This window comes from Euleptes europaea, chromosome 11 (assembly GCF_029931775.1).
Source record: "Euleptes europaea isolate rEulEur1 chromosome 11, rEulEur1.hap1, whole genome shotgun sequence".
Lineage (NCBI taxonomy): Eukaryota > Metazoa > Chordata > Lepidosauria > Squamata > Sphaerodactylidae > Euleptes > Euleptes europaea.
The window spans coordinates 73,587,716-73,610,798 of NC_079322.1; the positions used below are offsets into that span (position 1 = coordinate 73,587,716).

The following is a 23,083-nucleotide window of genomic DNA, read 5'->3' on the forward strand; positions in this document are numbered from 1 at the left end:
ATCTTGCGAGTGAGCCCCCAACCGGTTCAGGCTTTTCGATAACATCAGGGCTCCCAGCATGCCCTGCCAAGGGAGGGCTCCTGGCCCACGTATTACCGATGGTTTGCTGGCGCCTAAGGACATGGCTCTAATTGGAGGGTTTTTTTAATGGTTCGCTTTTTATTGGTTTTTTCTCATTGTTGTTTTAATTGAGGTTTTGTATTTCTTTTTGTAGCGCGTTATCCATCTCGGGTTCCGCAAGGGAGAAAGGTGGCTAATAAATATTTTAAATAATCAAATAAACAAAAACGCTGCTGGCCATTACTGCTTTTCATGTTGTTGGCATCCAATGGCATGCTGATGGTTTTACTTGTGTTGTTCTTCTGGGTAGTTGGGGTTTTTTTTTTTGCATTTTAGCATTAAAAATGATTTATAGTATGTTAGTTTTCATGGTAGACTTATAGTATATGTTGCTTTTTATGCCATTACTGCTTTTCACGTTGTTGGCATCCAATTGCATGCTGATGGTTTTACTTGTGCATCCATAAGTCTTGGAGAGGAGACCACAAAGGAAGGCTCTGCAGAGGAAGGCAAGGGAAAACCACCTCTGCTGCTCACTTGCCTTGAAAGCCCCTTGCTGGGGTCACCATATGTTGGTTGAGACTTGATGGCACTTCACACACCACAAGATTTACAGAAGGATAGACTGTTCCTGTTCCAAAGAATAGATATGCTGCCATGATTTCTGCAGACAAAACTTTTGAGGGGATCCAACTTGTTCCGCAAAAGCAGCTAAAAAAACCATCAGGCAAGGAGCCTTGTTTCTAGAAAATGAAATTACTTATCCCTTAAGCGTGGGTTTGCATTTACCAAAATACCGGCATCAGTGAAAAGTAGCTTCCTAATATTTTACAAATTTAGTCTGTCAAAATATTAAAAATCACCTTGACAGCACTAGCAACGCACTTTTTGAAGGGAGCGAAAACCATTATTACTTTCATTATAGAAGCCTAAAGATTGTTCTGACATCAATCCAAGTAACAGCTCCATTTTCTGTTGAAATCAGATATTTTATAAAGCATGCGTGGCTCCTGGAATATTAGCATCTCAGGGAAAGAGCTGCACCTGCAGAAAACTAAAACTGCCGAGGGAAAGGCGTTCTAAGGTAATGAGAGATTCCCTCCCACACCTGAACATTTTCCAAAAGTGTTGCATCTGTAAACTGTTTAGTGGCAGAGTTCTCCAGGATCTCTCTCTTAAAGAGAGATTAACAATCTTTAATTCTGATAATACAAAGGGGTAAGAGGGTTCTTTGAATGATTAACCTCCAAATCAGACAGAACACCTGTAGAAACTTTTATCTTCTGTTTAGATAAGAAAATATTCTTTGTATTAAGCAAAGACGGGAAACAATACAGGCATGAAAAGGTTAGCCCAGGGGTCTGCAAACTGCGGCTCCCGAGCCGCATGCGGCTCTTTGGCCCGTTAAGTGCGGCTCTCCGAACTTGGTTCGGAGCCCCTGTTCTCGCGCCAGCTCGCACCGGCAGCTGGGCTGCGAAGCCAGCGCGCCTGAGAACGAGCGAGTGCGCGCGCGAGAGAGAGAGCAGGAGAGTGGGCGCGCTGTCTCTCCCCCCCCCCCCGCCATGGAGAATGGCCGGGTCCCCCTTTCCCTTGCCTTCAATGGCTGGGAAGCCTCCCCTCCCCTCTAGCCGTGCGATTGCTGGGAGGGCGGCTCGGCGGTTCCTGCCCCCCCCCGCCCATCAGCTGCTGGGTGCGGCGGGCTTCCTTTGGTAGACCTGGCCTTCAGCTGAGTCCCATTGGGAGGCCGTGTCTACCCACTGGCTTTCTTGGCGGTAGACCTGGACTCCGAGGAGGGGGAAAAGACCCTCTTCAGAGGCCAGGTCTACCCATTGGCTTCTATGGGCCTCCAGAGGCCAGGTCTACTGCCAAGAAAGCCAATGGGTAGACCTGGCCTCCCAATGGGACTCAGAGCCGGAGGCCAGGTCTACCAATAGGCTTTTATGGCGGTAGATCAGGCCCCCAGACGAGGACTCCGGACGAAGAGGGGGAAATGGCAGGGACTTACAATTTAATTTTTATCAATAAATAAGATCACTATTAAGTATGATATCAAGTTTTAGTCAGTGTACCTATAGTTTAATTAAGACTTAAAATTTTAATTAACGTTTATTAAGTTAATAAACAGTGTACCTACCTATACAGTTTAAGTAATTTGGCTCTCAAAAGAAATCTCAATCGTTGTACTGTTGATATTTGGCTCTTTTGACTGAGTTTGCCGACCCCTGGGTTAGCCCTACAATTACTGTGAAAATAAATGCTAAAATGATCAAAGTCCTAGCATTGCTTAATCATTTTATAGCAAGTAATAGTTTTAAAAGCAAATTAGGTTTCAGCATGTTGACTCACTGCTTTAGGGATTATCAAAAAAAACCAAGTTATCTCACCTAGTCTTCTTCTGAGACTTCAGATAACTCTGATTTGTCCGTCACAGGAGTGCATATTTACAGAAAAATATCAATCTTAGCTTTCTCTAAATCTGTTCTATCATAATCATGGGGTCATTATCTAGATAACTGATTGGTTCATAACTAAATATGAGATAATCAACTTAAGTGCAAATAAGCCAATCAGCATGTGCATATGAATTACATCTGATTTAGCAAGATAAGAAACCACATTTCAACTCTTAGGCCCCTTTCAAATTACCAGATCACCCAGCCTTCCTTAAACCACAGCCTCTTTAGCATAAACAGGGGAGCTGGCTGCCATGAAGCTGGCTTTCCATCAAGGCGCTCTTCCTGTGGGAAACCCAGGCCAAGGCATACCTTTGGTCCTCTGGGATGAACAGATACGGGTGACATGAAGGGATACAGAACTTTGGAACGGACCAGGGATTTTCACAGGCACTTGCGGGGGTCTACTGGCAGGCCTGCCCAAGGACACCCACAACAAGGCACCTGCCATAGTCATAAGGGAAGGGTCGCTCTAAACAAGTCGCCACACCATGGGCCCTAATTTATGGTTCCTGGACCGTACCACTTTAGATTGGCAGTGGCGCTGCCCAAGAACAATTCCATCTGCTCGGGAAAACTAGGGCAATGCTTAATTCTATGTGTGCGTATTCAGCAGCACCAAAATACATATCCAGATTTCGCAATCTGGATAAACTTTCACACGTTAAGCAAGTTTGTATAAATAATGTCACGCCTTTTGATCATTGATTACCACCTGCCAGGTCTGGTTTTATCATTTGACGCTTGTTTGTATTTTTGAGATATGTCGGGCTTTTTTGTAATCAATTGTATTGTTTTATTTTGAATTGTTTAGGATTGGGGGGGGGGAGGTGACTACAAAATCGGTTAAAATAGATAAATAAAACGATTCTGGTATAGGGAAAAACACTGAGTTTATGCAAGACATTCAGGTTCTACTTCTGGACCTGCCGAAATACTTCTGAACTCTCCATTCCCAGTTCTCAAATTTTCACACCGATACCCTTTATAGCCCCTCTCAGCAGGCAGAAGGCCCACTTTTTTTTTTATTTTATTGAAAAGATGAGATGATTCGGATGCTGAATTCTGTTCCCAGTACCAAACCCTGTGGCTTTTTTCTTCTTTTATGAGCTTGTGCAGAATCACAGCACGTACTGAGCCGTGGTTAATTCCAACATAAACAGCCTTTTGATGGCTTCTCTCTCTTCCCATTTAACACAACATGAGCAGGACCAAAGGGCGGTTTTAGATAGGATATCAAAGCACATTAGCAGGGGGAATTGTCAGCTCCCAGCACAAAGGCCCTTCTAGGGTGCAGACAATAGACTCCCAGTCAAAGCATCATTAAGGATTCAGGGCTTGCTTAAAACGCAAGTCTAGAAGCCCATGCAGGCGTTTGATATTGAAATGATCTCACGCAGTTAAGCGATCCTGGAAAGAGATGAAACAAACAAAAAAAAAGAGGTCTTCATTTATACGGCAGCCCGTACTGACTCAGGGCTGATTGATAAACCCCTCCACGCTTTCTTTTGAAAGAGAAAAAACCCCAAAGATTGAGAGATCATTAGGAAAACGTAAAAATATTAAAGAGATCTGCACTAAGAATGTACAGTGCAACGGCTTGGTCTACCCAACCCCCACACCATCAATTAGGAAACTTCCTTTACTTCTTGGAATTCTTGGGGCGGGGGGAGAACTCCCATCCAACAATGAGTTGGACAGCTGTTGGGGGTCACATTTGTGTGGGACGATGGCAACCTCGCCATCTTCTTTCCCCTCCTCTATGCCGCAACCACCACACTAACAGGAAAGGAGAAGAAGGAGGAGGAGGAGTTGGTTTTTAGATGCTGACTTTCTCTACCACTTAAAGAAGAATCACCTTCCCTTCCCCTCCCCACAACATACACCCTGTGAGGTAGGTGGGGCTGAGAGAACTGTGACTAGCCCAAGGACACCCAGCTGGATTCATGTGTAGGAGGAGGGGAAGCTAGTCCAGTTCACCAGATTAGCATCCGCTGCTCATGTGGAGGGGTGGGGAATCGAACCTGGTTCTCCGGATCAGAGTCCACAGAGAAGGAGCTTCTATTACAATGGAGGGGCACCATAACACCCTAATCCCACCCCCCAGATGAGTAGCCATGTAACTCTGCAGCAGCAAATAAAACAAGACCACAGTGGCACCTGGAATAGATTTTTGTTAGTCTTTAAATTGCCCCTGGGTGCCTGTTATATATTTTTGCAACTCAGTATATTTTATTGCAAGCCTCAAGATTACCCCAGTTTTGCAGAAATAATAATAATAAGATTCTTGTAGGTTATCCGGGCTGTGTAACCGTGGTCTTGGAATTTTCTTTCCTGACGTTTCGCCAGCAACTGTGGCAGGCATCTTCAGAGTAGTAACACTGAAGGACAGTGTCTCTCAGTGTCAAGGGTGTAGGAAGAGTAATATATAGTCAGAAAGGGGTTGGGTTTGAGCTGAGTATTGTCCTGCAAAAGTATTGTCCTGTAAGTATCAAGATAATGTGCTAATGAGGGTATGGTATGTTAATATGGAACCATTGTATCCTGAAGTGATCTGTTAATGTGTGTAATCCAAAACTAATCTGTATGGCTATTGTTGAATGTTGTCTTTGTCTGGAGGTTTTTCAGGGCAGGAAGCCAAGCCTTATTCATTCTTAAACTCTCCTCTTTTCTGTTAAAGTTGTGCTGATGTTTATGAATTTCAATGGCTTCTCTGTGCAATCTGAAAAATAGTTGGTAGAATTGTCCAGTCTTTCAGTGTCTTGGAATAAGACCCTGTGTCCTGTTTGTGTCAGTCCATGTTCAGCCACTGCTGATTTCTCAGGTTGGCCAAGTCTGCAGTATCTTTCATGTTCTTTTATCCTTGTTTGTATGCTGCGTTTTGTGGTCCCGATGTAAACTTCTCCACAGCTGCAAGGTATACGATATACTCCTGCAGAGGTGAGGGGGTCTCTTTTGTCTTTTGCTGATCGTAGCATTTGTTGTATTTTCTTGGTGGGTTTAAACAATTATCTTGATACTTACAGGACAATACTTTTGCAGGACAATACTCAGCTCAAACCCAACCCCTTTCTGACTATATATTACTCTTCCTACACCCTTGACACTGAGAGACACTGTCCTTCAGTGTTACTACTCTGAAGATGCCTGCCACAGTTGCTGGCGAAACATCAGGAAAGAAAATTCCAAGACCACGGTTACACAGCCCGGATAACCTACAAGAACCAATGAACTCTGACCGTGAAAGCCTTCGACAATAATAATAATAAGAGTTGGTTTTTATGTGCCGTCTTCTCTACCACTTAAGAATCAAACCAGCTACAATCACCTTTCCCCTCCCCACAACAGACACCCTGTCAGGTAGGTGGGACTGAGAGAGCTCTAAGAGAGCTGTGACTAGCCCAAGGTCACCCAGCTGGCTTCATGTGGAGGAGTGGGGAAACCGACCCGGTTCACCAGATTACAGTCCACAGCTCATGTGGAGGAGTGGGGAGTAAAATTCGCTTCTCCGGGTCAGAGTGTACCGCACCAAACCACCGCTCTTAACCACTACACCATGGTGGCTCTCTCACACATAACCTAGCCCTCAATGTTCACTTCCCTTGCAGAACCTTTGATCCACAGGGAAGGGTCACCCATTGCTACTCGACGTAGTAAGGAAACGACAAAAAAGAGCAGCTTTCTCTGGACTAAGGCCAAGCATCTGCTCTAGAGGAGGCAGTGCTGGCAGAACAAAGCCCAAAAATTTCTTTAACAAGCAAGTCAATTCTGTTGGGATCCAGATAAGAGACAGAGGTGTGTACGTGTCAAGGAAGCCCTGACCTGGACGGTCCAGGCTGGCCTGATCTCATCAGATCTTGACAGTTAAGCAGGGTCAGCCCTGGTTAGTACTTGGATGGGAGACCACCAAGGAAGTTCAGGGTTGCTAGGCAGAGGCAGGCAATGGCAAACCAACCTCTGCTCGTCTCTTGTCTTGACCTGGATGGCCCAGGCTAGCCTGATCTCGTCAGATCTCAGAAGCTAAACAGGATCAGCCCTGACTAGTACTTGGATGGGACACCACTAAGGAAGTCCAGGATCGCTACGCAGAGGCAGGCAATGGCAAACCACCTCCGTCCGTCTCTTGCCTTGAAAACCCTACAGAGTCACCCTACGTCAGCTACCACTTGATGGCACTTTCTACCACATGCCAAGGAAGTATTGCAGCAATAGGCTTAAGAACTGACCAACCCCAAAACAGCACCTGGGTTGGATACAATACGTTGCATACACATCCCTCATCTTTAAATCCAGATCAAGGGGAGGTGGGAGGGGCACAGGGAAGAGAGGGGACATTGATACACATTGCTATGAGGGTGGTGATTTGCTTTCAGACTGATACAAGGGAGGCAAATTTTTATTAAGTTACCTGCGATCTGGACTGAGCCATCTTCTCCCAGAAGAATATTTCCAGCTTTCACGTCCCTGGAGAAGACAAAACACACACACACACAACTGTAAGGACTAGTTGTGCATTCTTCTTTCCCACGGTAATCAGCTGCAAGATGAAATGTTAGTTTCTTAATGCAAAGGCTGTGAATATGCCAGTCAAAATTCTGCTTTTGCAAGAAACATACAATTATGCAGAGGTGTGTGTGTGTATGAGCATATTTTGTGGAGATTATTCCGCTTCTGGTGGAACAGTTGGCTTAGGTGGGGAAAAGGGGGCAAGAGCTGGCCCTTGAAAAAATCCAAGTGGCAAGAAAACAACATTCCCCTTCAGTACACAATGCATGCGCTCATTCGGTGAACACACACATGAATCAGACCACTGGTCCACCACGGTTAGTACTGTCTACTCAGATGGACAACTGCTCTCCAGGGTCTCCAGCAGAGGTCTTTCACATCACCTACTACCTGATCCTTTAACTGGAGATGCCAGGGACTGAGCTTGGGATCTTCTGCATGCCGAGCAGATGTGCTAACTCTGAGCTATGGCCCGTCCCTGGTGAGCTATGAGGCCCTCCCCACTCTTCCAGCCATTCTGCTTCCCGCTGCGCCTTGAAGATGCTTTTTGCTGCTAACCTGGATACTAAGCAGATGAACCTCTCATCTTTCACCACAAGTTTATAGATACATTTATGACCAAGTATGGCCAAGAGAGCCTTCGAACTTACAACAAAAGTAATTGTTTACACGTTAAATGAAGCAGGCTACATTCAGATGGCCTTTCTTAAAAGAACCTACTTACCCAGGGAAAACTCCATTGTATTCTTTGTCTCTTGGCCATCTATCTCCCCTTCCACCCCGTGCCAAAGAGTAGCAAAAGCTTTTGTCCAGGGAATAATAGCTCTATTTGTTTTCATTGTGTTTCATAACCGAACAGGGGAGGGGAGGGTTTGGTTCCTCTCCAGGACAAAAAAAGGGAATTTCCACTGTATGCCTCAGAACTCTTAGGGGATCAGCTAGCACAGCACAGCAAAACCACCAGGATGTCCCTGCCCGCCACAAAACACCAGGAGGCAAAGACGTTTCGTCTTCCAAGCCTTGAGATTTGTTCGCTGCTGACTGGGCCATGCGCTGGTCTAGGAGTTTCAGTGTTCCCTCCAGTGGGAACTGTACCTGTGTGTGTGCAAAAAAGGGTTGGCCAAGGTTTGAGGGCACCATCTCCCAAAGCGGAGCCCTCCGACTCGTATTCGCATAAAAGAGCTTTACTGAAACAGACAAATGGCTCCTTCAGCCAAGGGCCCACCTCTAGAAGGGTGGGGCTACCCACGGCCAGAAACCGCACCCCTGTTCCCTACACATGCATTTCTGATCTTAAGCGTCTCCATGCAATTTACTACAGGTGGGCATTGATCCCACAGATCAACTGATCCCACAGATGGGAGGAGGAGGAGGAAGAGGAGGAGGAAGAAGAGGAAGAAGAAAAAAAGGAGGAGGAGGAGGAAGAAGAGTTGGTTTTTATATGCCGACGTTCTTTACCACTTAAGGAAGAATCAAACCAGCTTACAATCCCCTCCCCACAACACCCTTTGAGGTAGGTGAGGTTGAGAGAGCTCTAAGAGAGCTGTGACTAGCCCAAGGTCACTTTGCTGGCTTTGAGTAGGAGTGGGGAAACAAATCCAGGTCACCAGATTGGCATCCACCACTCATGTGGAGGAGAGGGGAATCCAGATCAGACTCCACCGGTCTTCAACACTATACCACACTGGAGAGTGCAATCCAATTGTGCTACGTTTGTTATGTGTGCCCCAGGTTTAGATTAACCAGGGTTCCACAATTTTGGCCAAGGTTTGAAACCAGGGCTTGAGCCCAGCAAGCAAGAGAAGAAACCAGGTTAGACTCAAGGCATGGTTCATATCCCTGCTGAGTTATCCTTCACCTAAAGCTTAAGGGGGAGGGAATTCTCTTCAGGGGACGGGCAAGATCCCAGCGTCCACTAACACCTCTCATCCATCATTAAATAGTATGCGCACTGTTCTGTAGATGCCCCATCGGTAGCAGCAAGGACTTGTCAATCAGCAGCCAGCCTCAATCAATTCCAGTTTCTCCTGGCCTTGAATCAACACCAGACTCCACGCATTCTTGCGCTAACCTCTCACCTACTCCCGCTGGACTCCTCCTCCCTCTTACGATTTCCCTTAAGCAAAAACAACCCAATACTAGAAAGGAGGGGGGGGGAGAGAGAAGGACATATGGGAAGATCGCAGAGACAAAAGAACCACAGTCTCGTATAGCCTCCACGGCCATCCTGTGCCAAATGGAATTTTTCTCCTCTCTAAAAATTTCTAAAGCCGCAACATCTGTAAGTAATCTTTGTCAAAGCATTACTCAGCATCGCAGAAATTCAAGCCGGTATCCTATGGAACAGCCAGGCTCTGTTTCCACACTGCCAGAGGCCTCAAAATCTCTTGGGGAGACCATGCAAGAGATTACATTCCCCCCCCCCCCCCCCGGCATGTTTTCGCAGTTTGGATTTGGAATTTCTGACATGCAACGAGAGAGACGGAAAGAAGGGGGTGCATTTAACAAAACTATATTCCAGAAATGTAGTGGAAACAGCGTGGGAGAAGGGGGGGGAAAGGAAATGGGATGTAAGGCACATATTTAGGGGCGTGTACAGAAGTTATCTGGCGCATAACTGGCGAGCCGATGTAATGCAGTGGAGGGTGTGCTAGGATGACCTGGGTTCAAACCTATGGTCGGTCTTTCATGAAGGGGGCTGGACACATTTGTACTGCAGCTGCTCACTCATAGAATAATAGAATCATACAGTTGGAAGGGACCACCAGGGTCATCTAGTCCACCCACATACATAATGCAGGAAATTCACAACTACCTCCCCCACACACACCCAGTGACCCCTACTCCATGCCCAGAAGATGGCCAAGATGCCCTCCCTCTCATGAACTAAGGTCATAGAATCAGCATTGCTGACAGATGGCCATCTAGCCTCTGCTTGAAAACCTCCTGGGAAGGAGCCCTTACCAACTCTTGAGGAAGCCTGTTCCACTGAGGAACCGCTCAAACTGTTAGAAAATTCTTCCTAATGTCTAGACGGAAACTCTTTTGATTTAATTTCAACCCGTTGGTTCTGGTCCGACCTTCTGGGGCCACAGAAGACAACTCGGCACCATCCTCTATATGACAGCCCTTCAAATACTTGAAGATGGTTATCATATCACCTCAGAGTTGGAAGGGGCCATACAGGCTATCTAGCCCAGGCCCCTGATTAATGCAGTATCAGCCTAGAGAATCCCTGACTTACAAAGTTAAGATGCAATGAAATTTCACAGGGTTGAAATACAAGGAAATCACAGCATATCAGAGCCCGACACGGCTCTTGCATCTCCACCGCCACTGCACACGAGAATGGGGAAGACGTGTTAACAAAGTCCAGTATGGTAAGAGCCAGCGCTGGGAAATGGGAGACCCAGGCTCGAACCCCCACTTCTGCCGGGAAAGCTGGCTGGGTGACCTTGGGACAGTCACACACTCTCAGCCTATCCTACCTCTGCAGGGTTGTTGTGAGGATAAAAATGGAGGAGGGGAGAACAAAGCCACGTTGGTCCCCTATTGTGGAGAAAGGTGGGATATAAATGGAGCAAAATTAAAAACAAAACAAAAAACAAGAGAGCTGCAGCTGCCCCGCTAAGTCAAGTCTGGCTCTGAGCTATTGAAACAGGAGTCCAGCAGCACCTTAAGAGACTGCAATTTATTTCAATATGAGCATTTGGGAGTCACAGTAAGCTACGACTTACAGAAGCTCATATTGGTTAGTCATTAAGGGCTTTTATTTTGCTTCGTCAGATGAACACGGCAACCCCTTTGAAATAATCTAAGCTAACGGCCATTGTACGTAAAGCATGAAGGTGTGAAAACTGCAACTGCATACTTACGTATCAAACAGACGTACTTGGGACTGGCTGCAAAGTCTCCAGAGTACGCTTGCTGGAAAGGCTGGGCTTGCTGCCGAGGAACGTTGAGAGGAGACCACAAGACAACAAAGGGCATTCCTAAACCACTGGGAGTATTCTGCAGCCTTGGGACAACTAACTCGAACACACCGCGAAATCAGAAGTCACGGATGCAGGACATAATCAAGCCCCCCCATCCCCCATTTAACATAAGAACATAAGAAAGGCCCTGCTGGATCAGACCAAGGCCCATCAAGTCCAGCAGTCTGTCTACAAAGTTGCCAACCAGGTGCCTCCAGGAAGCCCACAAACAAGACCACAGCAGCAGCATTGTCCTGCCTGTGTTCCACAGCACCTAAGATAATAGGCATGCTCCTCTGATCCTGGAGAGAAGAGGTATGCATCATGACTAGAATCCATTTTGACTAATAGCCATGAATAGCCCTCTCCTCCATGAACATGTCCACTCTCCTCTTCAAGCCTTCCAAGTTGGCAGCCATCACCACATCCTGGGGCAGGGAGTTCCACAATTCAACTATGCATTGTGTGAAGAAATATTTCCTTTTATGTGTTTTGAATCTCTCACCCTCCAGCTTCAGCAGATGACCCCGCGTTCTGGTATTATGAGGGAGAAAAGCTTTTCCCTGCCCACTCTCTCCATACCATGCATAATTTTATAGACCTCTATCATGTCCCCCCTTAACCGCCTTCTTTCCAAGCTAAACAGCCTTTTTAACAGCTCCTCATAGGGCAGTTACTCTAGCCCCCTGATCATTTTGGTTGTTCTTTTCTGCACCTTCTCAAGCTCTGCAACATCTTTTTTTAGGTGTGGTGACCAGAACTTCACACAGTCTTCTAAGTGTGTTGTCACCATAGATTTGTACAATGCATCACTTTACACTTGCTCACATTTCAATGCACATTATCTGCTTTCACACTGTATAGTGAGCCTTTGCATTTCAGCCGCACGTTAACAAACTCCGGAGGTCTCTTGTGCCAAAAAAGCCCGACATGTCAAAAGTATGTCCTCTTGAAGCCGTACAGCCATCTAAAGCCGCTTTATATATTATTGCTTCTCCTCTAACCTTGTCTAAACATTCAGTTACACAAGCGTGTGTCATAAGCTCAGAGAACGAGCGGCCTTGCCTGCAATTAAGCCGACAATGATTTGCCTGTCAGAAAGCCATAAAAAGCACCACCTGAAAAAGGCTTCCTTGAGCTCTGGACTTGGCTTGGTCCTTTCCCAACACTGTCCGGTTTGCTGTGGTTACAGATTGCGTGGAATCATCTGTCGAGGAACCCGACACCTGATAATCCACGATCAAATGCATGAGCAAGTCGAGTGTCCCCAACTGGGAGAGGTGCAATATATCTGAGCCAGCAGGCTTGTCACTCACGCCCCCCCCCCAGGAGTGACCTCCTTTTCCCTTAGTCACAGAACATACTGGCGGTTTCTCGGCTTGATGCCTGCGTAATGCACTCAAGGCAAGTCCTGAAGATCGACAATGAGGGGGCCAGGTGCACCTCCCCTGAGGAGGGCTGTTCCATAATAGTTCAGAAGAAGAAGAAGAGTTTGTTTTTATATGCCACTTTCTCTACCAGTTAAGGGAGACTCAAACCGGCTTACAGCCACCTTCCCTTCCCCTCCCCACAACAGACACCCTGGGAGGTAGGTGGGGCTGAGTGTGACTAGCCCAAGGTCACCCAGCTGGCTTCGTGTGTAGGGGTGGGGAAACCAACCCAGTTCACCAGATGAGCCTCCGCCGCTCATGTGGAGGAGTGGGGAATCAAACCCGGTTCTCCAGATCAGAGTCCACTGCTCTTAACCACTATACCACGCTGGCTCTTCAGCTGGATGATTATGTACACATGCAGTGGTGGTGGAAAAATATTGCCCTTTCGCTGTCGTCATCGCCACAGAAGACTAAAGTAGGCTCTATGGTGCGTTCGATCAGCCTCGTTCTGAGTTTTCCACCAGTGGTGCTCCAGCTGCAATTCCTCCCGTTTCCTTGCCGTCAGCTCCCCAGTGAACTGGAGACACTGCTTGGCTCTGTCTGGGGGGAGAGGGTGCTTAGGGGTGATCGTGTTAACAGCCCAGGCCCTTTCCCTGTTCCAGAGAAATTTTAATTCTGATTTAGAATCCCAGCTGCCAGAACCCTAATTCCCCCCCCCTTTTTTTTTTTACAGTGCCTGCATTTGGACATCAGGACAAACTGGAGTTGGATCAACCAGGAAGACTTCGGCTGTGGTGCATCACATCTGGAAAGGAGGAGGCACATCTGCCCAAAAGCAAATCAGGGACATACTTGACCATGACATCTGAAGAGAGCTGAAGCAGCTCGGGGTTGTCATCTCGACTATCATTCATGAGTGAGCAAAAGCACCTTGTCAAATACCAACCAGGCAACAAGCTAAAGAACTAGTTGAATGCAGAATGATGGTCTTTGGATGCTACAATGTGTTTATGGAACTCTCTTCACCTGTAGGCAATCCAAAACCCCAGCTTAAGCACGTTTCAGAAGCAAAGCAAGAGTGGTCTTTATCCACCCCTTTGAGAGCATAAGAACATAAGAAAAGCCCTGCGGGATCAGACCAAGGCCCATCAAGTCCAGCAGTCTGTTCACACAGTGGCCAACCAGGTGCCTCCAGGAAGCCCACAAGCAAGACAACTGCAGCAGTGTTATCCTGCCTGTGTTCAATAGCATCTAATATAATAGGCATGGCCCTCAGTGGAAATTCCCCACCCCTGCTTTAGGGCCTTTAAGAAACTCGTTACGCTCCATCAATTAGCACTCTCTGGTTCCTAGGCGGCGCTGCACATCTTTCACAGGTACGTACAAAAACTGACACCCGGAGCTGGATTTAATCATGGCCTGCAGGCTAGGTTTCATGGAAATTCTACAGTGAATCCCTTTCTCGGAAGGAAGAAATTGTGTAACCTCATGATTATTATTGGGGGGGGGATATGCAGGCAGCGCTGGGTTCTGAATCCAGTATGGGCTGCCTTGCTGCCAACTTCGGGAAGGCTATTCTATAAATTAAGAGCGGCCACTGAAAAAGCATCACAACAAGTATTACAAGGGAAAGTTCTCAGGGTGGAGGACAAAGCTGACAAGTTTACAATGTGAAAACTAATCCCCCAACTGCATCCTTTTTAGAAATTAGGAAAAGGAGTCAAAAGGAGAGAAAAAGAGCAGCTCCCTCTTCCTTAGAGTAAGGGGACAAAATAGGGACCGGGGTGGAAAAGACACCAATAGCTTTCTTGCTCCATTTCTACCTTCCTCTACCCCACCCCCCAAAGAACTTCAATTCCCAGGGTTCCTAGGAGATGCCATGCTAAATAAAACACCTTACAGCTGGCTTCAGTTAGCATCATTCCTTTAAACCTGCTCTGAAGGCGGAGGACGGGTGGGAAAAGATTCAACACTAATGCAAGTGGGGGGGGGAACCAATGCAGTAAATGTGGCATGTGTTCTGGCAACCAAGCAGCAACATTCATCAAGCTGTCCACACATGTGGTTTAACTTACATTGCTTCTCTCTCTTTAAAAGGAGTCATTTAAATTAACGCCATCTATTCTACAGTGTCTAATTGCCAGGCACGCCTTTCCTAAAGACCCGTGCTCATTTGCTAACTGCAACAGCTCAGCTCTCCCCCCCCTTTCAAATCACACGCCCAACATGCATCATAACTAAAAAGGTTCGAATCCAGGAAGTCACTCCCCTTCCTGCTCAGCCAATAAGATCGGTGCCAAATTTGGACAGATGTGCTAACCTCCTTTACCCTGGCCACGCCACGAATTGTCCCAGGCTAGCTTTTCGACTTAAGGTGAGATCTATGACTCACATATTCCAAGCTGGAGCAAAGCTTATGAGAAGGAACAATTATTTTACTGTGCTGAACTGGATACGCTTCTTGGAGCTTATTGCTTCCAATGAGCCGCAACCCCCCCCCCAATCTCTTGCTCTGCCTCTCCCTCTTCTTAGTTTGTTCCATATTTAACTTGACAGTAAATGTAATAGTCCACTAACATTAACTTGGAGTCAGCTCCCCAAATACATTCCCCCCCACACACAGCAATGGCTGACTTTGAGGACACACTTGTGTGGACAAACACATCATATATTTGCAGTCATTATCGCAGCTGGGAAAAGTTCCAACAGGACCACAGCAACAGGTACTGACTATATCCCAAATCCCTCAAGGTCATGTACTATGTAGTACGGGAGGGGCCGTGGCTCAGTGACAGAGCAACTGTGTGGCATGCAGAAGGTTCCAGGTTCTTACATGCCCAAGGTGATGCCCATCGCCACTTTGGGGTCAGGAAGCAATTTTCCTCCAGGCCAGATTGGCCAGGGATCCTGGAGGGTTTTTGTTGCCATCTTCTGGGCATGGAGTAGGGGATCACTGGGGGTGTGGGGGGGGAGGTAGTTGTGAATTTCCTGCATTGTGCAAGGGGTTGGACTAGATGACCCTGGTGGTCCCTTCCAACTTTATGATTCAATTCCCAGCATCTCCAGTTAAGAATCAGGTAGTCGATGATGTGAAAGACCTTTGACCTAAGACCTGTAAAGCCGTTGCCAGCCTGAATAGACAATACTGAGTCAACAATACCTTGATGGACCAATGGTCTGGATCAGTATGAGACACCTTCATAGTGTATGTGTATCTGAACTCTATTTCGGTGGCTCAAAATAAAATTCTGTACCTTCTTTGAAGGCACAAAGATTTTCTGAAGCTGAATTAAAGTCACATTTCTCAGACACTAACATGCACTCTTTATTTTTTATTTTCCTTAAACAGCAGAAACATTACCCAGAAGCATAGACCATGCTCCTACTCTTAACATCCTGTTTCCAACAGCAACCAGCCGATTGCCACCTTGAAGCTGGCAAGAGGAGTGCAAAGATGACACCTGGCACAGATAATGCTCCATACATGCAGACTGGGAACAGATGTGACCACCCCTCACAAAAAAGACAGAGTCCAAAGCACTCTGAGCCTTCCAGAAATGCCACAAAAATGAACCACGACTGTAACGCAACCACGACTCACCTGTGGATCTGTCCGTTTTTATGCAGGTATTCCAGCCCTTCCAATACCTCTCTCAGGATCGTGGCTATTGTCGCCTCATCCAGTACTCCGTTCTTGTGTTCTCCTTTTGCCACAATATGTTTAATGACATCCAGAACTGAGCCTAGATGGATGGGAGAAGAAGCACCAGTAAACAAAACAAGGGAGAGACAGCATCGATTTACACTGTTATCCCAGGACAATACTGCTTGATTTTGTCTGCATGGTTCACACTGTCAGTAATAACTGGGTGGCTGAGAAGCCATGTGGGAGAAGCTTCTTTGGTGAACCAACCCCCTTTGCCCTCTGTTTCCAGAAGTATAAAGTCAGCCAATAAAAGGCTAGAATTCTAGTTTTTGTTTTTTTTAAAAAGACCTACTTTAGACCTATTTCCAACACCACAGTTTGTGGCTGTGAGTTCCATAATGAGGAGGAGGAGAGTTGGTTTGTATATGCTGATTTTCTCTACTTTTTTAAGGAGAATCAAGCCGGCTTACAATCACCTTCCCTTCCTCTCCCCACAAGAGACACCTTGCGAGGTAGGTGAGGCTGAGAGAGATCTAAGAGAACTGTGACTAGCCCAAGGGCACTCAGCAGGATTCATGTGGAGGAGTGGGGAAACCAACCTGATTCACCAGATTGGAGTCAGCCGCTTATGTGGAGAGTGGGGACTCAAACCCGGTTCTCCAGATCAGAGGCCACCGCTCCAGAAGCCACATGTGTACTAGGGAGGAGAGTTCAGCAGGTAAGTTTCAGGCCTGAGCATCCCCGAGTTTGCCCCACTGCTACCGATAATGCTACTGTTGGTTAAGTTACTAACCAAGCAGTGGCAACAGAAATGGCTTTTCGGAAAGATTTAGAAAATCCAGTCGCTGCCTCAACTGCATGCCAAGATTCGGCCCTAATATCATTTTATATCGAAATGCCCCTTAAAAAAACACCTCAGGATGCATATAAAGCAACAAATGTTACAACGCTGACTTAATTTAAAATAAAGTTAAGAGTGTTCGTTTTGTTTAGCGGATTAAAATGGTGGGCTGGATGGGGGAGCAAGAATAAAGAGACTGACAGCATGTTCAGGCTTGCTGCAGGAGTCTGGAAAGTCTCAGAATCCTTAAATCTAACCTACTGAAAAGACTTAACAGTATTCATTTTTATTTTAGCCTGAATTAATCCAGAATGACAGGTGACTGATTTGCAAGTTTACAAAGGGCCACGCCACACAGTCTAAACCAGAGTTTTGCTTTCCAAAGCTTTCAGACAATTGTTCCCACAGAACCAGGTGTGTCGCAAAGGATTCTGGGACATGTTCCATGCTCACCTTCCGTTCAGGCCTCTTGGGCCCTGCTTGACCTAAAACGTACCTAACTCATTGCCATGGCAACATCAGTAATGGGGTTTTTTTCACCATGAACCTGTGGGATAACACAGCAAACGAACAAAAAAGTGCTTACACAAGTAGGGTTGTCCTGGCAGTATTTCCCCCAATGGTAGTTGGGTACTTTAGAAATAAAGCCTTTTGTTCCCTGCACTTCTAAGGAGTTCAGGGTCCCAATCCCACGTTTATCCTTTTAACAACCCCTCATGAGTAGTGACGTCAGCCTCCAGGGTGGGACCTGGGGATCCCCTGGGATTTCAGCTCTTCTCCAGCCTACAGAAATCAATTCCCCTGAAGAAAATGGATGCATTGGAGGGTGGACTCTATGGCATTGTACTGAAGTCCCTGTCCTCTCCAGGCTCCATCCCCAATTCTTCAGGAGTTTCCTAACCTGGATCTGGCAACCCTAGCCCTCCATCCTTGGTTATTTTTTCCAAGCTTTTAATTTTTCTGCAACCCACGTGGATCTCTAATGCATTTAGAGAAGCTCCCAAATTCTGCGTGCAAAGTCAAAATCTACAACAGGGCTGCACAATTTCTGAAGTATGCAAATAACGCAAAATAAAGTTAAGCAGAGCAGGTCGTTCCAGCCAATTCATTTGGTATTTTGCAGCAGATTATATGTAGCCTTTTAGCACAGAGCTAACTAACAGCCCTATCCAGCACAAACCTGCTCTACCGCAATGTTGACCCATGACCAAAAGCCCTCGTGAACAGCTAATATCTACCTTATTTCAAGAAGTCTGCTGTCCAAAGGGCTACTTAGGCCCAAACAAGGGGTTTGCACTAACTTACTGTATCTTTCACTTTCTCCCCGACCAACTGACCTTCATGCTCTGTCAGAAACCGATTTTGAAACCTCCTTCGGCTGCAAAGACAATTGTGCCACGCGGTGCAGTGCACTGTTTATGGGAGCTAAACCTTAACCAGCCCAACCACCACCACCCCGGCTCGTTGGACTAGGCCTTAGGCCCAACAAAAGGAAAACAAACAAAAGGTTTCCTGAATGGTTTTGCACAGGCTCAAGGTCTTGTTTAAACTCTGCTGCGAGCCGTGCAAAACAATGAAGGCGGTTAAGGGGAGACATGACAGAGGTCTATAAGATTATGCATGGTATGGAGAGAGTGGGCAGGGAGATTTTCTCCTTCTCTCATAATACCAGAATGCAGGGTCATCTGCTGAAGCTGGAGCGGGAGAGATTCAAAACAGATAAAAGGAAGTTATTCCTTCACACAATGCATAGTTGAATTGTGGAACTCCCTGTCCCTTGGGCTAGTCCCAGTTCTCTCCGAACTCTCTCAGCCCCACCTACCTCACAAGGTGTCTGTAGTGGGGACAGGAAGGGAAGGAGATTGTAAGCCGGTTTGATTCTCCTTTTAAAAAGGTACAGAAAGCCGGCATATAAAAACCAACTCTTCTCCTTCTTCTCTTTGGCACCTTTCCTCCAAGAATCTCAAGGCCCAGTGCCAGGGTGGGAGCTATTTTACACTCACAACCACTTTATCAGGTAGGTTAATCCAAGACAACTTGCTCAAGTAGTGCTTGAGCTTCATGGCCAGGCAGAGATTTGAAGCCTGGTTTTCTTTCTTTGTGTAAACTATGCTGGCTCCCCCCAAATGTCCCCAAGCCATGCACCTGCCTTCACCACTCAAAAGTCATATATAGGAGGGTAAAAGCTCAATAAGCCTGTAAGAGATTTAAAACCAATCAGCTCGTCGTAAGAAGCACTTTAGAAGAAGAAATGTGTCTTTATAGCAAAGAAAAAGAGGCAAAGCTTCAAAGGGAATTGCTATACACCCTGTGATATATGTCTAGCAGCAAATCTGGCTTCCTCCAGGTATTTTTAGCATTCAGTTTTAAGATTGAGACTTTTAAAGAGAAACAGAAGCACCAGCAAGAAGGCTCTTTCGACACGACAAAAGCAAGAGTGTAGCACAAGAGCCCCCAAAATATTCTCCAACATTATTTTAAAAAGCTGCCAAGAGATAATGGGAGTTTAAAAAGCCACCTTCTAGCAGTGGCAAATGCCATCTGAATCACCAGCATTTGCCAAGAGATAAATGTTTATGCCTCCAGCACCCACAGAAACGGCTTAAAAGGCATATTTATGCTGCCTCGCGCATCAATAAAATTGCTAGTTAGGTTCCAATTCCCAGACATATATGCACGAAACAGAAATAGAGTGGTGGAGGAGGGAAAGGGGAAAAAATCCAAGTGTACGTTCACAGACCATTCCACAGGAATGCAAAAAACCACGCGTAGAATTTAAAATGGGACGGGACCGCAATCCCAACTTTAAAAGAAGGGTCGTTCAGAACAGGGCGTACGAGTGTCCTTTGGCTATACCACCTATAGCGCTGCCTGTAGCGCTGGTATGCCCTGAGGCTTTCCAGAAATCCCAAGCTCTCCTAGGAATTCCTCACATTCACAGGGCTTCCTAGGAAGGTAGCTCTAGCTTAGCATACAAAGGTGTCTGGACACTGGGGAAGGGCTGTGGCTCAGTGGCAGAGCATCTGCTTGGCATGCAGAAGGTCCCAGGTTCAATCCCCGGCATCTCCAGTTAAAGGGACCAGGCAAGCAGATGATATGAAAGACCTCTGCCTGAGTCCTTGGAGAGCCGCTGCCGGTCTGAGTAGACGATACTGACTTGGATGGACTAAGGGTCTGATTCAGTATAAGCCAGAGTCATGTTTTCATATATTCATTGCCCTTGATATTTTAGGGAGAGGCTGTGGCTCAGTGGTAGAGCTTCTGCTTGGCATGCAGACGGTCCCAGGTTCAATCCACGGCATCTCCAGTTAAAGGGACTAAGCAAGTAGGTGATATGAAAGACCTCAGCCTGAGACCCTGGAGAGCTGCTGCCGGTCTGAATTCTAACGTTCTAATGAAGGCCTTGGCCCCTCCGCCCTGTTGGGGGCCCTCCAGAGGAACTGGTTGGCCACTGGGTGAGGCAGGATGCTGGACTAGATGGACCGCTGGTTGGATCCAGCAGGGCTCTTCTGATGTTCTAATGAAGACCTCGGCCTCTACGCCCTGCTGCTGTACCTCCAGAGGAATTGGTTGGCCACTATGTGAGATGGGATGCTGGACTAGGTGGACCACTGGCCTGGTCCAGCAGGGGTCGTTACGTTCGCCAAGTAACCAGCTACATGCAGGAATCTTGGTCCATTTTAAGTGGCCTTTACTAGCTGATTACTGAGGGAAACTATAGGGTAGTAATACTGGAGCAGCTGGTTCCTAGCCACTCTCAAGAACTGTCCCCCTCAGCTCCTGAGGGCAGCTTTTTCATTTCCCCCATCATTCCAATGGTCATTGCATAGTAAATCTTAATTCAAACTTCACGTTTGGCTGTGAGCACATTCCAGAAGATTTTGTTCAGGGAAAACCAGCCCCTGAAACGAACTGTTCACATAACCTTTCCAAAGAGAACTGACGGCGTGTGAAACCATCCCTTCCAGAAGACATGCTAATTGCCTCTCCCCTGGAAAGTATGTTGTTTTCTCACATGTATACAGAAGTTATATGTCCAATTATTAAGAGAGTGACTTCAGCAATGAGATAGGTCTATGTAGAACATTTTCATCCTACCCTTCCTCTACGGAGCTCTGGGAGGCACAGATGATTTCTCCCCTCCGTCATATCCTGACAACCACCCTCCAAGATGGTCAGGCAGAGAGAGGGAGGGGAGAAAGGGAGAGACATGCAAGCCCAAGGGCACCCAGTGACCTCTGTGGCAGTGGGGATTTGAACCTGAGTCACCAAGATCCTAGTCAAATACCAACCACTATATCACTCCAGGCCCTGCCCCAGAAAGCTTAGTCACCACAGAATGTAAGAAAAGCCCTGCTGGATCAGACCTAGGTCCATCAAGTCTAGCAATGTTCACTCAGTAGCCAACCAGGTGCCTCTAGGAAGCCCACAAACAAGATGACTGCAGCAGCAGCATTTTGCCTGTGTTCCAAATAAAATAATATAATAGGCATGCTCCTCTGATCCTGGAGAGACTAGGTATGCACCAGGACTAGTATCCATTTTGACTAGTAGCCATGGATAGCCCTCTCCTCCATGAACATGTCCACTCCCCTCTTAAAGCCCTCCAAGTTGGCAGCCATCACCACATCTGGGGCAGGGAGTTCAGCAATCAAGTAAGGTGCAAAGTTGTTTCTGTTTGCAACTCTCCTAGCTGCGCCATCTGGCCTAGACTAATAAGAGATCGCACTGGATTACATGGAATCCTTCCATGCCAATGACTATTATTATTTATTAGATTTATAACTCACTGTTTCCCAGCTGGGCTCAAAGCAGCAAACAATCCTTAATCAGAACAACATTATTACATAAAATTTCAATTAAGCATAGTATAATTAAAAACAAAAAAAATGATGCTAAAATCAATAAAACCCTGTAGACTAACTGGCGTGCATTGATACATACCAGAGCCACAATGAGCCGGGGGAGAAAGCAATCCGGCTTTTCCACTTTAACCATTACACCACGCTGGCTCCCTTGCCTGGCAAGAGAGCCATGTGAGCGGAGCGCACCCCTCCAGAATGCACCCCATAATTTTCCGGGGTCCTCTGCAGACAGATCAGTATGCAAAGGGCTCATGGAAGGGAAATTGGGGGGGAGGGAAAGAATCACTGACTTAAACTAATCTGCTATGAATCTACTGGCACAGCTATGACTGGAAAACTTTGCAAAGAAGAGAGTAATAAATACAAAGGAGTCACGGCCTCAAAACTACTTTTAACCCCTCCCTCTTTAAATGTCAGGTTAAAAAATGAATGAGACAACTAAGGGCAGGAAAAGGTCAATAAAAAGTTGATTCATGACACACGGGGAAAGAGTCCTGCATGAGTAAGTACTGCAGTTCCCTCGGAGACGGGCAATTACATTCCCCAAAAGGAGATAGATCTGAAGCTATGGCCAGTCTAGAAACCCTTCCACATCTGGGAGACTCGATTATTTGGAAAGCTGATGTGGAAGTCCCCCAGGCTGAATGCCAAGAAGGCCTTTCAGCGTCCACGCATAGGTGGAGGTATAGTATTTGTCAGTTAACATCCTGCCTTTCAACCAATTAAATTTAAATACTGCACCGGAGAAGCAGCTACAAGAAGATGTGTCCCTAATTTCCAGTAACACAATGTACCTTTTGGGAGAGAGGGATGCTTTAGAGATAAAGGCAAAGAGAGCATCATTGCTTTTCACCCAACCACACCCCTTATTGCCTGTTATCCTGGTTTTTCCTCTCTGCTGCTTCCATTTATACTTTTCTGAGTATACAAACACACAGGCACTTGAATACAGTCATCAAGAGATAAACATTGTGGAGTTGGGTGAGTGAGGCTGGGGCTTTGTTTCATATTATTAGTGTCTGTAAATTGCAGCACGCAGCTCAGAGAGGAAACAAAAGATCATCCCTTTTAAGAATGAATGTCAGTCAGGCATCTTTTGCAGCCATTCGCTTTTAGAAGAAGAGTTGGTTTTTATGTGCTGACTTTCTCTACCACTTAAGGAAGAATCAAACCGGTTTACACTCACCTTCCCTTCCCCTCCACACCACAGACACCCTGCGAGGTAGGTGGGGCTGAGAGAGCTCTGAGAGCTATGACTAGGCCAAGGTCACCCAGCTGGCTGCATGTATAGGAGTGGGGAAACCCAGCCCAGCTCACCAAGTTAGAGTCCGCCGCTCAAACCTGGTTCTCCAGATCAGAGTCCAC

At 46.5% G+C, this 23,083-nt stretch overlaps 1 protein-coding gene across 1 annotated transcript in view; it reads right to left on the bottom strand.

Annotated features, from left to right (window-relative positions):
* OXSR1 (oxidative stress responsive kinase 1) overlaps positions 1 to 23,083 on the bottom strand; it is an 89,756-nt gene that overhangs the window by 27,060 nt on the left and 39,613 nt on the right. Inside the window, exons 4-5 of the mRNA XM_056857376.1 lie at positions 15,968 to 16,109; positions 6,922 to 6,977 (exon numbers count right to left, since the gene is read on the bottom strand). Coding sequence (XP_056713354.1) covers positions 6,922 to 6,977; positions 15,968 to 16,109 — 198 coding nt within the window. The remainder of the gene's footprint in view (positions 1 to 6,921; positions 6,978 to 15,967; positions 16,110 to 23,083) is intronic.